At 37.5% G+C, this 16,748-nt stretch overlaps 1 protein-coding gene across 1 annotated transcript in view; it reads left to right on the top strand.

Annotated features, from left to right (window-relative positions):
- The window catches only part of LOC129267552 (AP-2 complex subunit alpha-2-like), a 32,374-nt gene extending 16,212 nt beyond the window's left edge, over positions 1-16,162 (top strand). Inside the window, exons 18-23 of the mRNA XM_064104908.1 lie at positions 1,516-1,533; positions 4,671-4,700; positions 8,061-8,177; positions 10,243-10,312; positions 12,027-12,161; positions 12,720-16,162. Of these exons, the coding sequence (XP_063960978.1) occupies positions 1,516-1,533; positions 4,671-4,700; positions 8,061-8,177; positions 10,243-10,312; positions 12,027-12,161; positions 12,720-12,797 (448 nt within the window). The 3' untranslated portion in view covers positions 12,798-16,162. The remainder of the gene's footprint in view (positions 1-1,515; positions 1,534-4,670; positions 4,701-8,060; positions 8,178-10,242; positions 10,313-12,026; positions 12,162-12,719) is intronic.
- The last annotated feature ends 586 nt before the right edge of the window (positions 16,163-16,748 follow it).

The raw sequence follows: 16,748 nt of genomic DNA, 5'->3' as shown, positions 1-16,748 counted from the left end.
CTGGTCGGAATGCAGATTGGCAGACTGATGACGTCACCCACTCACTATTTATTTTGTATTTTATTATATGAAATATGAAATATTCTTATTTTCTCCTCCTTGTCAATTGAAAAAAAGTTGCATTTCTCCCTGAACATGTAGAATTACCATTATTTTAACAGTTTATGGTTGAGTTAAGTTGGTCCTTATTGTCAAATTTGTAAAAATTGAAATATTGTATAATTCAAACAATAAAAAACAAAAGAAATAGTGAGTGATGGACATCATCGACTCTCTCATTTGCATATTGCTGAGTTGTGCATTTAACTGTTTTGTGATATATAAGCGAAACTTTAAAATGTCATAACTTATTTTACATCTGATTTCGATGAAATTTGCAGCATTATGTTTGTTTGATTGTACTCTATCGATTCAAATCAACAATTTTCTGGGGTGGACTTGACATTTAATATTAGTTCTGAAAATCAAAGCAATTGTCTACATTCTATTCATGAAAAATCCATGCATCATGGTAAAATAACATTAAAGGAGAATGAAACTCTTGGAGCAAGTTAGCTTTTGTGAAAGCAGAAAAATCAAAGAATAAGATCAACAAAAATTTGAGTAAAATAAGACTAGCAATGGAAGAGTTATGAGCATTTGAATGTCGAGATCACTAATGCTATGGAGATCCTCCCATTGGCAATGCGACCAAGATCTATGATGTCACAGATGAACAACTCTCCCCTTTTGGACACTGAAAATATACCCCAAAACATCTCTGTTTGCTCATTCTAATCATATGACAAACGATTCATCAATGATATAATGTTTCGGAACCTCTGTACTTGTCCTCTCATAAAGAGAACACCTCACCTTGTGATAGACTCTATAAAAGTGAGAATATAAGTGAAATAAGTACTAAAGTAATGAGGGAGTTGTACGTGTGTGACATCACAGATCTTGGTCACATTGCCAATGGGAGGATCTACATGGCATTAGTGATCTCAATATTCAAATGCTCATAACTTTCTTATTATTCATTCAATCTTCCTCAAACTTTCAACAATATGTTTCTTTGATTTTTCTCTTTGATATGGATTCAGCTGGTTTCAAGGGTTTCATTCTCCTTTAATCTGCTGGTATGAACATATTTCTTTCTTACGCAGCAATACCACATCTATCAGTGGTTAGAAACTCAATTATCAAGTGATTTCAGAATATAGTGTATTATCGTTTATTGTTATTATCAGGCAAGAGTCTGTTTTAGTTTATATGATGCATATCATTCAGCACTGAATATTTGCATCAACTAGTCTATTTTCAGACCATGAAAAATATATTTTTAAGCTCTTTTGCGCTATTTGAGCATTTTGGGACTATATCTCTTCAAATCTCCTTTTAATAACCTTTTGAAATTTTGCCTGGACTCTGGTACTTTTTTGAGACACTTTATGAGATGTTAATAAAGTAGAGAGATACAATTTATTTACTGTATATTACTGTTTTTTATCCATTAAATTTGTAATGAATCAGATATTTAGGAAGTCCGAGGTAAGATTGATATAATTTAGTCACATGAATATATACATTGGTCAACTAGTATGGTGTGCTCTATGTTTCTAAGCTTTAATATGTATTGAAGTCTCACTATTCGATAATGGATGGATTTGGTATACCCTGTATGTAAAAATTTAAAACCCTTAGATATTAATAACTTGACTGGTTAATTCACTGGGAGTTGATACTTGTTTGGGATGATCATTTTATTCATCAAAACTTTTTTACTGGGAGTTGATACTTGTTTGGGATGATCATTTTATTCATCAAAACTATCTAAGTAATATAATCCTCCAGTACAATAAGGTATAGAGGATGTCACAAGAGCTCTCATGGTCTAACATTTGTTTTTTTCCCTCAAGATTGTGTTGGAATACTTCTGGTTCCCATTTAACACATGGATTTTCTTGGGAGGAAATTTTTATATTTTGTATTCCCATGTAACATACTTAATATGGATCATACAAAACCCTTACATTAATACATGTACAGGGGTATATTTTGATTTTGACATTGTTTACAGGGTTGTTATGTATTCCAACCAAAGGATTCTATTGAAAACCAGGCTTACATATTTATTGTCATGGATTTTATTTTTTTAATTGGAATATCCTAGAATTGTTGTTTCAGGAAATTAACATTTAACCCAGCCCATGTGGAAGTGGGCAATATATATTTTCCATTCCACTGCTTCCCCCTCCCTTCCCTCTCCCCTCCCTTCCCCTTCCTTCCCTCCCTTCTCCCTTCCCTTCTCCCTTCCCTCTCCCTTCCCTCTCCCTTCCCCCTTCCCTCTCCCTTCCCTCTCCCTTCCCCCTTCCCTCTCCCTTCCCTCTCCCTTCCCTCTCCCTTCCCCCTCCCTTCCCTCTCCATTCCCTCTCCCTTCCCTCTCCCTTCCCTCTCCCTTCCCTCTCCCTTCCCTCTCCCTTCCCTCTCCCTTCCCTCTCCCTTCCCCCTTCCCTCTCCCTTCCCTCTCCCTTCCCTCTCCCTTCCCCCTTCCCTCTCCCTTCCCTCTCCCTTCCCTCTCCCTTCCCCCTTCCCTCTCCCTTCCCTCTCCCTTTCCCCTTCCCTCTCCCTTCCCTCTCCCTTCCCTCTCCCTTCCCCACCCCCTCCCCCTACTCTCCCTTCCCCTCCCCTCCCCCTACTCTCCCTTCCCCTCCCCTTGCCCCTCCCTTTCCCCCTCCCTTTCCCCCTCCCTTTCCCCCTCCATTGCCCCTCCCTTCCCCTTCCCCCTCCCTTCCCATTCCCCCTCCCTTCCCATTCCCACTCCTCTTCCCCATCCCCTCCCCCTACTCTCCCTTCCCCTCCCCTTCCCCCTCCCTTTCCCCCTCCCTTCTCCCTCCCTCCCTTCCCCTCCCCCTCCCTTTCCCTCCCTTCCCCTTCCTCCCTCTCCCTTCCCTCTCCCTTCTCCCTTCCCTCTCCCTTCCCCCTCCCTTCCCATTCCCCCTCCTCCTCTTCCCCATCCCCTCCCCCTACTCTCCCTTCCCCTCCCCTTCCTCCTCCCTTTCCCTCTCCCTTCCCCTTCCCTCTCCCTTCCCCCTCCCTTCCCATTCCCCTTCCCTTTTCCACTCCCACTTTAACTATACTACATATACTGTATGTATTCTTTTATAGACCTGGGGAGTAGTGACTTATGGTGTATGACCATTATGTCCTTAAGAATATTTGGCTGAGGATCAAATACTTTCTCTTGTAAACCTTCCTTGTATACTCCATGAAATATTATATTTGGTAGATGCATGCAAGATGATTTCTATATTCATTGTTGCCTGCATCCATCCATACATGTATTGCTATACATGGTGGACATGTATGGTAGAAGCTCATCAGTTTATGTGCTGTTTGATGCTTTTCACATTCTCGAGTTGTTTCTTCTGCAATTCAAAGTTTCCCCTTTTCTAGATTTTGTTAGATTTTGGTTATGAATGATTCATATCGTTTGTGCTGCCATATTTTTTTTGAAATAGAAATGAGGGAACAGGATTGATGAAGTTGAAGTAAACCATTTTGCAAAGAATTATATTTCCTTGAACAATGTTGTTAAGTGTGAATGATGCCAAAAAACATTATCTCATGCACATTGCATATTATGCTCCTTCAGCCTACTTTCAGACCATTGCTGAAACAATGTTTTTTATTGTCGTAAGCATGTGTGTGCAGCCTTGCTCTTTTGAACGTTCTCGTATAATTCATTTTTTGTTAACATCACTTTGCAATAGAAAGTGTGAATTGTGCAAAAATATTTTTGAATGGAATAGTAGTTTTGTGATTTCTTCGCCTCATTTGTACCATCACCAAGATATAATCTTCCTTTTCCTTTCCTCTTAAGCATATTTCCTCCGTTTTGTCTTCTGTCAGATTTTTCCTTCAACTTTGATTCTCCGTCTCTTTAGCATTTTCCACATCTCTCCATCTTTGTAAATCATCACTTTCTTTCTCAATGCTATTAAATCTGTATCCTCTTTCTTCTGAAATCTTTCCTTTCCACACTCTTCTACGTGTATCTTGTCTCTTTATAGTATTCATAGCAAAGTTGTATCCTGGCAGCTTGACTGAATACAATCTTGGTTTCATTATTCTTGTATTCAATGGAGAGAGAGGGAGGGGAGGAATGAATCGATTTTATCATTCCTTAATGAATTTACATTTTATAAGAAGGGTTTCTAAAAAGGGACATTTTTAACCGGAAGGAATACTACTAATCAGGAGTGGTTTTGGTGGTGGGAAGGGGCGGGGATTTAGGAGGTGAAACCGCTCTTATAATATTTCAGTTTGCGAAAAGGAGATAGAAAAAGAATGAAGGAAGAATGTCTGAGAGAGAGGTCAAAACACCAGTTTTATTTTTGTGAACCATTATGCATGTTGGAGCATCCATCATATAAAACAAAGTCTCCGTAATATTAAATGTTATCTGGACCATTTGCATTTGATTATTAAATTAAATAAGGTGTTTAAGCTACTGAAGCAATGTGAATTGTGCTTCCAACATTAACACCAGCATGAACACCAAAGTTCAAATCATATATGGCATGTCGTACCTCTGTTGTACCCCTGTTGTACCCTTGCTGCACCCCCCTAATCACCCATACACGTTGTTTTTGTTTCTCCTTTCTCACAATGGCTATTATCATTAGGACCCAATCTGCTAATAACGCCTTTGACAGGTAAACAGTGATTTAAATATTCTTAATGAATGAAGATAGTTTCATGTAGAATATAGAAGCTTTAGCCCGAGATAAGGGGTGTTCATTTGGATGGCACATTGCCACATTCAATAAATTTTTGCTATCGACAATAAACAAAAGTTCGCGGATGTAGTGTAGCTCACGCAGTTTACTTGTTTGAGCGTGTACCTACCGGTAGCTTGAAGGTAAAAATAGTATACAGCAAGAGGGATAATACCAGAAGCAGGTTTTACAATTATTCCTCCTCGAAATGTAAGAAGAGATTGTGAACGTGATGCGAAAGCAGATGCGACTAGTCTAGGGCTAGCTAGCGGCTGCGGTACGCTTAGACTGGAAGTTGTTTGGTTTATACACATCACTGAATAAGAAGTAGAATTTCTAGTTCAGTGTACAGTGTGAATTTGCCATTCATGCTGTGCGCTACATCCTGAACTTTTGGTTATTGTTGATAGCAAGAATTGCCACCAGTGTCTCGTTACACAAAGGTTAGCGATTAATCGTACGCTATATTTTTTTATGATTGATTGTACATGTACATTGTAGTCAATGCAATCAATCATAGAAAAATGTTCTACGATGATTGTTAAGCTTTGTGTTACGGGCCCCAGTTCTACTCACACTCATTCTGTTTGGTCTCAAAATCTCACATTGTCTTTATAATCATAGTTCATCTACAACCTGTTCATCTTCTAACTATTTTGTCTATAAATTCTGTCCTTTTTCTTTGACTCTGCGTTTTGTTGTACGTGAATTTAAAATATTTTATTGCTAACTCAAAAAAATCTGCTAACTCTGCTGTGAAGTAGATGATTAGAGTTTTGGGATGTACAGTGGATAGATGGTCAAGCATAGAACAACATCTTTAAAACCTATCTTTAGTTTGGGTAAATTGCCCCAAAGTTCATGTCACTATTTCAGTTCTTTAATATATTAATGTGTAATGCCCAAAAATGGTTAAGATGTGAAGGATATGAAATCAAATGAAAATGTGTTTTATTGAATATATTTGCAGATTTTACATAAAAATAAACTATATGCTCATATTTGTCTTCTTTATATACAACCCCTTTCAAGCATGTAATGGGCTGAAAATTTCTGGATATCTTTGTTTTTAGCTTTCCTAATATCCAATTACTTTGTGAAGTAAGAGCTTGAAGAGCTATTTTTGAATGAAAGTAAGAGCATTGCCGAGAGAGGCTAGATGCCAAATTTGAATTCTAATGGCTTGAAAAACATCCGATGACCTGTACTTGCACTTCACATTACTGACCCTTTACCAAATTTTAGACTGGCTTTACAAGGCTTTTTCAGGCATTTGACCTCATCATACTGTGATCTCATGAGCTAGCTGCAATTTTCAAATAATAACATCACATAAAATGAAGCAAAAAATAAAAATAAATAAATAAAAATTCATCCATCTAAGTCTAGAGAATTCATTCGCATTGTTTGCTGTGCCGTACAGATTTCACTCTGATGTAGTCTAGTCTTTGCACAATGCTCATGCATATGTCATTACATGCGAACTTGCATGTTTTATTTGTTTGTAATCCCCTGGCACAAAAACTTCTGCTTGAAAATTTACTGTAGAGATTAGAAATATATGTGGTATTTATATTAAGAAACTATGTTGTATTCATTAGAAATAGTTAGTATTCACTTGGTAGTTTTTGCTCTGTGGAATAGAGAGCAATTTTTTCTTGTTGTTTTTTACAGACCTGTTTGGGTGATCCACATAAAAAAATATATTATGCTTATGGGTTTGCAAAACCTTGTACCTCAATAATGAATATGCGAGAGTGAAAAAATATGGCGAGTTTCATAGTTTTACAATGTACTGTATCAGAGGGAGAATTGGTATCAAAAAAGGTATTTGATACCAGTTTAGAAGTGTGAAGAATTTAAAATACTTCTCGCATGGAAAATTTTAAGTGGTTTGGTGCCAAGAATTCGGAACACCTGATCATGCTGTATGCTCCTGTTGTAGCCAGATATCGTCACACCCGCATCGTTTTAGACCTGCAAAACTCAAGCACCATGGTGAACAGTCTTTCTCTGCTGCAGCACATTCTCTTCGAAATAATTTGCCATGATACTTATATATCATCATTAGTCTTTCATCATCTAAACTGAAGTATTATCATTTTTAACATCAGTCCTTGGTGCTTTGACACTCGTATAAACTCTCTTATTCTCTATTTTTCTTGAGCGCATCAGAATAGAATATTTCTAGATAGGTATTTTTCAATTCAATTCAGGTTCATTGCAAAAAATTTGTTGCCAAGTACATGTACAGTGTATGATTACTAGGCCTAGGACGAATACCCTTTTTGCCATTTGATTGTTCACCAGGGCGAACAATCAATTGGTGTATTTAAAACAATTGCAATTCCTGGATTATCAGAAATCGCCAAAAATTTTTGAGGGCTACTTTTCTCCACCCACTGCCTAAATCTGCCTCATTGGATAAACTTTAATATGGCAGTGAATGGGGTTTTCAGGGCTCTTTTTCATTTTCAGGGCCCTGTGGCATTAATTATTATTACATGTATGGTAACTTTGCCTTCTAATGGTAACGACGGTAAACTTCCGATTCGTCCATTGCCAACTCTTCCACTCACCACATGGTCTACCTTCATTTAGTCTAATGCCATTCCGTCCATCAACATTTCGTCTAACAACCATTTGGTCCAATAACCATTTGGACCAATCATCACTTCGTCTAATCACCAGTTCGTCTATGACCATTTCGTTCAATAATCAGTTGGTCTAATACCCATTTTCTTTTCATTCATTTCACCCAATTAACTCCAAGTCCAATTAGAACAAATGGTATATGGACTAAATCGCTATCGGACCAACTGGTTATTAGATGAAATGGTTAGTGGACAAAATGACAATTAAATCATGTGGATAGATGACAAACTGATGGTACATTGTAGATCAAATGACAGTAGTAGTTGGTAATTTGACAAATTGGCATTAGACCAATTGGAAATAAACTCTAACTACCATGGAAACACTGATCAACAACCACTCAGAATCAATGATTCCATGTAAGTTACCATTGCATGGCAAAGTTACCATAATGGTAACTTTTATGCAACGCTTTTTTTTTCCAGAGCTCTGTTGGGCAAGTCAGGGTGAAATTGACCTGATCCCCTTGTAATCTTTTCTGTGCAACCGATAATACCTGTTCTGTTCTAGGCTTTTCCAGTGAGGCAGTTCACCTTATCTCTAATGAATTTAAACACTCTGTCATTGCTGGTGGGACAAGACCATGTTTTAAAAATCAAAATCTTTGAAAAGTATGTCATTTTCCTTTATTTTTTTGTGTAGTGTCGGTGGATCCGTTCAGAGCATGACCTTAAAGGTTCCCGTCATGCTATCAAAGTTCTTTCAGGCAACAAACATGACATCTCAAGACTTCTTTGGACGCTGGAAGCAACTCGGAAAGTAAGTATTCAATGTTATATTGAATGGCTCAGAATGGGATACCAGAAAATATTCCACGAGTTATGGAATATCGCAAGAATTGGAGATGAGCGTAATATTTGCCCTCATAAAAGTGGAATATTTCTGGTATCCCATGAAGAAAAGCCACCCAATATTAATGCAAAATATCTGTATTAATTTTTTATAACTAAATGAGAGTCAATTAGAATTGATACTGTTACTGATTTTGGATTAAAATGGAGTTCTAGCTTATGAAATTATACCTTAACCCTAAAAGGACTTGGGGGGGGGCCAACATGGCCCCCCCTTCGACGCTTTGCGCGATATTTCCGAAACGGAAAAAGTTAACGCCGCAAAATTTTATGACTGTTTTCTTTGAAATCTCACGCAACTTTTGAGACCAAATTCGCGACATACGGGTATAGTACGCGACGCCACGTGACTTTTTACGAGACAATGTCATGCCGAAAATGGCTCATTTTATACATCTCAAATAGCCCAGTCCTTAGGGTTAAGCCCAGTGCACATTATTGCAACAAAATCACAGTGTGCGCCAACCTATATTTTGCTGCAACTGCAATCCGATCTGTTCCAGAAGAATCATAGCCCAAATCTGCGACTTTTGGCATGTCAATTCTTCCCGCGAATCTTCTGTGGTTTGATGATTTCAGCCAATTGGGTGTGTCCTAGATGATGATGTCATGACCAGTTTGCTGTGCAGTGCTGCTGAAGCGCAGACGACTCGCGCATAAAAGATGAGATGCCTTGGAGATTCAGCGCGTTGCAGAGCTGTTGCAATGTGTGCGCTGGCCTGCGATGTGATTGGGCTGAGATGCGATTGGCAACTTGTTGAAATCGGATCTTAGTGCAATCATGTCACATAGGCCCGTATTCTGATAGCAGGTTTAACTTAAACTCAGGTTTAAAGTTGTGGTTTAAGTATGGATAGCCAATTGTTTACATAAATCACTAACAGGAGAGATATCATATTTCAGCTCATTTGGCTCTCAAATCATTCATAATTGTCTAGGAAGTATAAATAGATTATTGTCTTCACCATCGATGAATCAGGAAAAAGCACAGTAAACATAAGAAAAGTTCAACTTAATAGAAAATGTTGACACTTTCGGCTTCCCATACTTAAACCACAACTTTAAACCTGAGTTTAAGTTAAACCCGACTTCAGAATACGGGCCATAGTGTGCACCAGTCTGTATGAAAGATAAATACCTCTATACATGAGATATATTTCCAGTCAAATGTAACAATCTGTAGATAAGTTTAAATAGAATGAAATGAAATGCCTTCCCTAGTATGTGTATGTTATGAAATATGTTTCAAATTATTTCAGCAGAAAAGGTGATGTTGCGAGAAATTGACAAAATGAGCATGGCATTCCAGCCATGGGCCTGTTTCATAAAACTTGTTATATTAACAACTTTGTGATAACAGTTAAAAGCTACTGAAATCCTTCAATCTGATAGTAAATTTGTTATAGATATTGGGCATTCATTATTACAACACACCTTTATGAAATAGAACATGGGTGTCTGATCTTTTCCCAAGCAAAAATAATACACTGTCCCACGTGTGCTTATATTCGTTGGTGATCTTCAGTGTGATAATTTTCCAACTTAAATTTCATGATTTCTGAGGCCCATGTAGGTTCAATTTAAACTCTTGTCTAAAGTTGTGGTTTGACTATGGAAAGCCAAATGTGACATTAATCTCTAACAGTAATCAGCTCATTTGACTCTCAAATCATTCTCAACTGTCTGGGAAGGATAAATAAGATAATTGTCTTCACCATTTAAGAATTAGGAAAGAGCACAGTAAACATAAGAAACATACCATGTGAACAAATTTGACATGTTTGGCTTCCCATGATTTTAGCTCAGAGTTGGAGTTAAACCCAACTTCAGAATATGGGCCTGCGAGTTGGGTTATGCAAATATTATAAAGTGGCAATTAACCTGGATTTTTAAGCCTTTCTCATGTCATCTTTTTTGCTGTAACTTCAGGTACTTAATGTAAATATCTATGATTTCTTTTTTTGTATCAACAGTCCTGGACAAGAGTCACAGAATATTTTTGAGGGCCAATTTCCAATGGACACATCTGTGAATAGGACAAAGGTAAGAGGAGCTGAAAAAGATTAGGGAGACCATTAGGGGGAAAGTTCACCCTGTTAATAAGTTGATTTAATAAAAGCAGAAAAACTAGAGGAAAATATTGTTGGTGTGATGAGAATCCATTAATTAATAAAAGAGATATGAATTTTGAAAGTTCAGAATTCTTTTTCTATCATGTTGAGTTTGAAAATGAAGGGGAAAAAACACTCTGCAAATGAATAATTTTCTTCTCTTCAACCAGTGTGTTGGCTCAGTTGGTAGAGCGTCTGTCTCACAACTGGTAGGTCGGGAGTTAAAGCCCCGGCCATGTCTGACTAAAAGACATTAAAAGATTGGAGTTGCTGCTACCCTGTTTGGCATTCAACAATTCAAGGGATAGGGCGACGTTGATCCAGTGGCTGCTGCGCCCGCGATCAATTTCAGATTTCATTTCGGACAATAAACAGAGCTTCCAAGTCTCCCGGATCCTGCGGGAGAATACTGGATTGCGATCCAATCTCCCGTTCTCCCGACCCCATGCCAAAATCTCCCGGATAATCAGGATTTTTAGCTGTTAAATTGTAAAATTCATACAAGCGACTGTTTAACGAGTCTAGCATGTTCAACTCCCTAGCACCCACGTGGAACCTCCTTATCACATTTTCATTTTACCCAGTAACTTCTACCAGTTTTTGTATAATCGTACATTGATTTCCCATGTAAATGAAGATAATTTTACTGAACGACTGGTGAAGTAGTCTAACAAGCCATTTTATTTCCGGGTTCTGCAATGTCTATGATGAAAACTCTTCAGCGGTACTCCATGCACATGGCCCCCGATGCGTACCGGCGCGGCTCCAGCCTGCCGCGCTGCGCCAGGAAGCTCCGAGAAGGAAAGTTCACGAGCACTGCGAGGCATTTTTCGTAAGCTTGCTTGCGCCTTATTCGAGCTGAAACTGTGGATCAACGATGGGATTAACAAGTGGATTACTTATACACCTCGACTTTCAGTTTCAGGAATAATTTCATTGACAATCCTGAAGAATTAGAAGCAAAGTGGAAATTTTTTCGCCTACTTTCACTTGGGTTGATCGGATTCGAACATTTTCTCTTTCGTGAGTGAGCTAGCCTGGCGCTGGCTGACTGAGCTGTGCGAAGCACGCCCCGTCCGTCCCGATTCATCCACACTACAATCGCATCACCAGTGACCATGGAGATCATGGAGATGGAGTCGTCCAAGACCAAGACGACAAAATACTTGTCGAAGTATAAAGATACTTTTCAAGCAGAATGGGACTGTGTGACAATTTTCACAGGAATCCCTCAGAGACTTTAAACAGTCCACATATAAAGCTCATTTACCATGTTTACCACTTCTGCAGCCCCTTCCCCCTCTGGCCAATTAAATAAAGGTATTTTCATGTTGAATGCATTCTTTTATGAATTATTTAAAAAATCTACTGTATTGCCTGAAGTGTATATTTAGTCAATGACAATTCATGAATTCTCTCTAATGTGCATTTGATCTATCATAATTTTTTTTGATGGTTTAGACAACTGTCGGTTACTATCAAATGTTGTTTCTTAATGTGTTTTGCTAACCAAAACTCCCATCCGTGGGACAACGTTCCGCCGCTCCCTCACAAAATCATACCTCCGCGAAATCTACTGGATTCTATCATCCCAATGTTGGCAGCTCTGAATAAAATATGGATTTTCAATTTTCTTTTTTTTTTAGCTGATGGGGACAGGTATAGGACTTCTAGATGGGGTGGATCCAAACCCTGAAAACTTTGTAGGAGCAGGCATCGTCCACACAAAGAGCCAACAAGTGGGATGTCTGATGCGCTTAGAACCAAATCAACAAGCTAGGGTAAGACCACAATGATGATTATGATGATTCTGGTGGTGGTGGTGATCAGGATGGAGATGATGATGGTGATGATGGTGATGATGATGATGGTGATGATGGTGGTGATGGTGGTGGTGATGATGGTGATGATGGTGATGATGATGGTGATGGTGATGATGGTGATGATGATGATGATGATGGTAATGATGGTGATGATGGTGATGATGGTGATGGTGCTGGTGATGGTGGTGGTGATGATGGTGGTGGTGATGGTGATGATGGTGATGATGGTGATGGTGCTGGTGATGATGGTGGTGATGATGGAGGTGGTGATGATGGTGGTGGTGATGGTGATGATGATGATGGTGATGATGATAATGATGATGGTGATGAATAATGATAATGGTGGTGATGATGATAATGATGATGATGATAATGATGTTGCTGGTGCTGATGATGATAATGATTATGATAATGATGATGCTTGTGAAAGTGGTGATTAATATGATTCTGGCCATAAGAGAGACATTCATGTAATCCTGAATATGTTTTGCATTTCTCTTTACTCTCATCTCACAGATGTACAGACTAACATTAAGGACAAGCAAACCTGTTGTATCAAAGGTACTGTGTGACTTGTTCTCAACCCAGTTCTAGGCAGCTCTGTCCAGCCCAAACCAGTTATATCTGCTTCAAACCGGTTTTAGCTGGACATCTTCAGAAATAAGGTCATTCCGAGTCAAGTTGTTTGTACTGCCTGTGAATTTATATATTGTTGCATCGTCCGCATCACCAATATTGATTTAATGTGTTCTGTGCAGAATCTGGATATGACTGGTTCAACTTGCTTTAAACCAGTTTGAACTGGTTCTAACAAGCATAAAACAACATGAAAACAACACAGAACTTGTTTGATTTACTGTGTAAATTTGGAAGGTCTCCTATTTTTAAAACAAATTCAAATAAATGTAGTGGTTTCAATTGTGTTTTTACACTGCAGTACACAGGTATGCTTAATATTAGTATCATCATTCCTACGTTGGCATAATAACAGCAATATTTGATATTCAGAAGAGAAACAGTGTGAAAAAGAAATAACACAGGTGAAATGTAGTATTTGTTAGACTTACAAATTTGTATCCTTTATAGATTTATAGGATCCTGCTTGTGGCAAGAGCAAAAAACAACAACCCGGTTTAGAATGTGAGTGAAGTTAAAAATCCCAGATATTGACAGTGTGCATGTTTAAATTGAGAAGCATTGTTCAAACTGTTGTCAGCTGAGAAGACCCTTTTCACAGCTAGAATATAGAAAAAAAACACATGGAGTATATATTGTAAATAGGAATTAAGAAAGGTTGGATATTGTGATGTAACATTTTAAAGAAAAAAATAATGAAATATGGACAAAAAAATTAGAGGCAAAAGACAGATTTAATCATTTTTGTACCCTATCTTGTGTTTTTTGATAAACTATTATACATGTTGATGTTATGTATGGTTTGTGTGTACGATTAAAGTAAAACTTTAACCATTTGAACTCAATATAATATTTAACCTACCCCAAATCCCTCCTAAGATTAATGTTTTGCTAGATGTATCTTACTAGCGTAGCAATAAGAATGTTATTAGAACCTTTCCATTGAGAAATGTAATTCTATTATAAATATGAGATTTAACAATAGAGGGCGATACATCCCATACATTATGTAGGCAAGCACATGTGTAGATGCTTATCGAGTCAAGATGATTTGACAAGGGTTTAAATCCCGCTTCAGTAGAAAATATATAGCCAAGTAAAATGAAACAACAGATCTCATGGAATGTGATGCTTCAGTCACATTTCTTCTGTGTCGGCTGTATGACGTGTTGAAAATGGCCGTTTTACTCAAACCACCTATATTTAGCTGGTACAAAAAAGGTTAGAACGGCTGTTTTCTACTCGCCGTAGAGCAAATGAGACTGAGATATTTAGGTTTGTGAAATATCAAACGAACTGTGTAGGTACCCTGAAAATTATTGCTTTCATTTTCTCAACTGCACAGTCATTATTGGCAACAGGAAGTGCCTGGCCTATCCAGCGTATGGGAAATGTCGCCCTCATGTGTTAAATATTTTATGTGCGGGAAGAGGGAGAACGTGATTAATATTTTAAAAACTGTCTCCAGCCATTACTTTGTATTATTTGCCTGCTTGGAATGCGTAAATGCTGATTAGTAACTTAGCTGGTAAGCAACTAGATGACCCAATTACGTTACAGCCTTTCCTAAGGACCTGATCATGAGGATTCAATTTGAATAAATTATCGTAGATCGAACCCTGTATAAAGATCTCCAAATGGAGGGGAGAAAATTGGTCTTATGATCAGGGGGGCGTTTCATGAAAGGACTTGTCGGACGTTTTATCCGACAAGTCCCATTTTATCCGACAGTTACAATAGTAACAGTACCTCTCAGCCAATCAACATCAGAGAAAGATGTCAGATCTGACAACTTGTCGGATGAAAATGTTGATGAAACACTCCCCAGATGGTCTTTATTGACTGGTCTGCTTCAGTGGGGAAAGTTATTCAAGAGAATCAAAGCTGGTGTAGGAATTATTGAAAAAAAAATTTAACTGCCATATTTGATCAAATTTGCCCAAATAAAGGCTTATAAAAAAAAATCACTGAAAACCTCTTCTTTGCCATAGATATGCTTTGATTAAAAAAAAATCCTTCCTTGAATGATAAGTCTAAATTTTATGTTTTATTTTATCTAAAACTGTAAGTCTTTCTCCTATAACAGGCTTTGATATTAAAATGTTTTTTTGTCTCTCAAACGCTCTAGTTAAATGATTGAATTCTGTATTTCAATATCCTGTCTGTGTCAGTGGTAATTCATATAATAAGTCAATAATAGTATAGTTTCTAAATGTTTGATTTTTAGAATTCAATTAATGAAAACAGAATATTTATTGTATGGAGAAGGGGTGGAACAAACCCAAATTGATTGTTATGTGATGATGACAATGTTTTGTTGAATATGTGCTTTCATTTATTTTTCACTAACAATGTTTTCTACTCTTGTGTTTTATAAGTCACTCCATTGTTTGATTATGTTGATTTAATTGTAGGAGTATCTTACTACAGCAGCAGTTTCATAACAATTAACATTAGGGTATATGACATCAGTGTAATCATGTCTCAAAAGCAGTAAATCTCATTAAAGTGGCCTAGCCTGCCATTTGTTTCAATTCCAAATGTAACTTTTGTGAGACAGATGTCATCAGAAATGAATGCTTCATAATACAATTTTTACATTCACATTCTTGCATAGGGTACAACAGTTCTTCCAAAAGTTGACTCAAATCCACTTCAAAGTATTAAATGGAATGGCATATTTTCATATCTCATTTCTGCCAAAGTAGAGAGTTACATGAATACTGACAAGTACTGGGGAAAAGTAATATATATATATATATTTTTTTTTTTTCTGAATAGGGCTTTTTGTCCTTCAGTTCTTACCAATTTATGCATTGAATTAAATTGCAACTTAACAAGAGGTTTTTCTGCAAATTATGAGAGCTCTTTGAAATTTTTTTGACATTGCTCCATGCCTTGTGTTCCTTGCTGCCATTTTAGCTTTCTGCCTCCTCGTCTTTTCATGTCATTTAAATTTTAGCAGCTTCTTGAATTTCCTTAGGCTCAATTTTGATGTAAAAATCCTTGTGCAAGCTTAATGACTCTCCTCACCCACATAAATAATAAGTAGAGGTGTTGTGGCTCAGTAGATCAGTCCCGGACTTTAAACCACAAGGTCCGGGAACCAAATCCCTCTGCATGCAGCAATCGCATCCTTTTTCGCAAGGCATTTGTCTGTATTTGCCACTCTCCGCACAGGTGTAGTAAATGGGTACCCGGTACGAAGAAATTCCTTGAATCCCTGAGCACCTGATTAGGGTAACCTTGCCAAAGCTGGGGTAGTGGTATGCAGCACTTAGAAAAAAAATGGATAAAGCGCTATATAAATAATGTATGTTATTTAATAATAATGTACCTTTTCTCACCTTAATGCAGATAACTTGACTGCCTTTACATGTAGTATTGCAACTCTTAAGGACGTTCCACAGTTAAAGTGAAATCCATGTCATTTTCACCAAACTTTGCACATAGATACTTTAGAACCTTAATATTCGAAATATGCAAAAATTAACATAGGTCCATGTGCTTGATTTTTTGCTATAGAGCTTCAAAGTTCACCCAAATTGACGTTTTTAAGAATTGCGCATTCAAAAGAATTTGGCATTTTTAGACCGCACAAGATTACTACAATGAGTTTAAACCTCTATTACTCAGTCAAAATACATGAAAAAGTCATCAAATTTCGCAAGAGAGTTAATAATTGTATCGTTAGAATGGAGAATCTATTTATAGTGCTATTTGTTTGCAAATTTAAGTTTAACAGCACTGTCAGTTCTTAAAAATGGCGTAAAAGATAACAAAATCCCAATCTAAAAAATGTAAAATTTCAGTAACAAACTACAAACGTACAATAAATGCTGCACTTTATTCAAAATCCATGTCATTTTCACCAAAATTTGCAGAGTTGTAGAGGAAGGTATACCTTAG

Source organism: Lytechinus pictus, chromosome 9, assembly GCF_037042905.1.
Source record: "Lytechinus pictus isolate F3 Inbred chromosome 9, Lp3.0, whole genome shotgun sequence".
Taxonomy (NCBI): domain Eukaryota; kingdom Metazoa; phylum Echinodermata; class Echinoidea; order Temnopleuroida; family Toxopneustidae; genus Lytechinus; species Lytechinus pictus.
The sequence above is the reverse complement of the archived record's forward strand: the minus strand, read 5'-3'. Positions and strand labels throughout refer to the sequence as shown.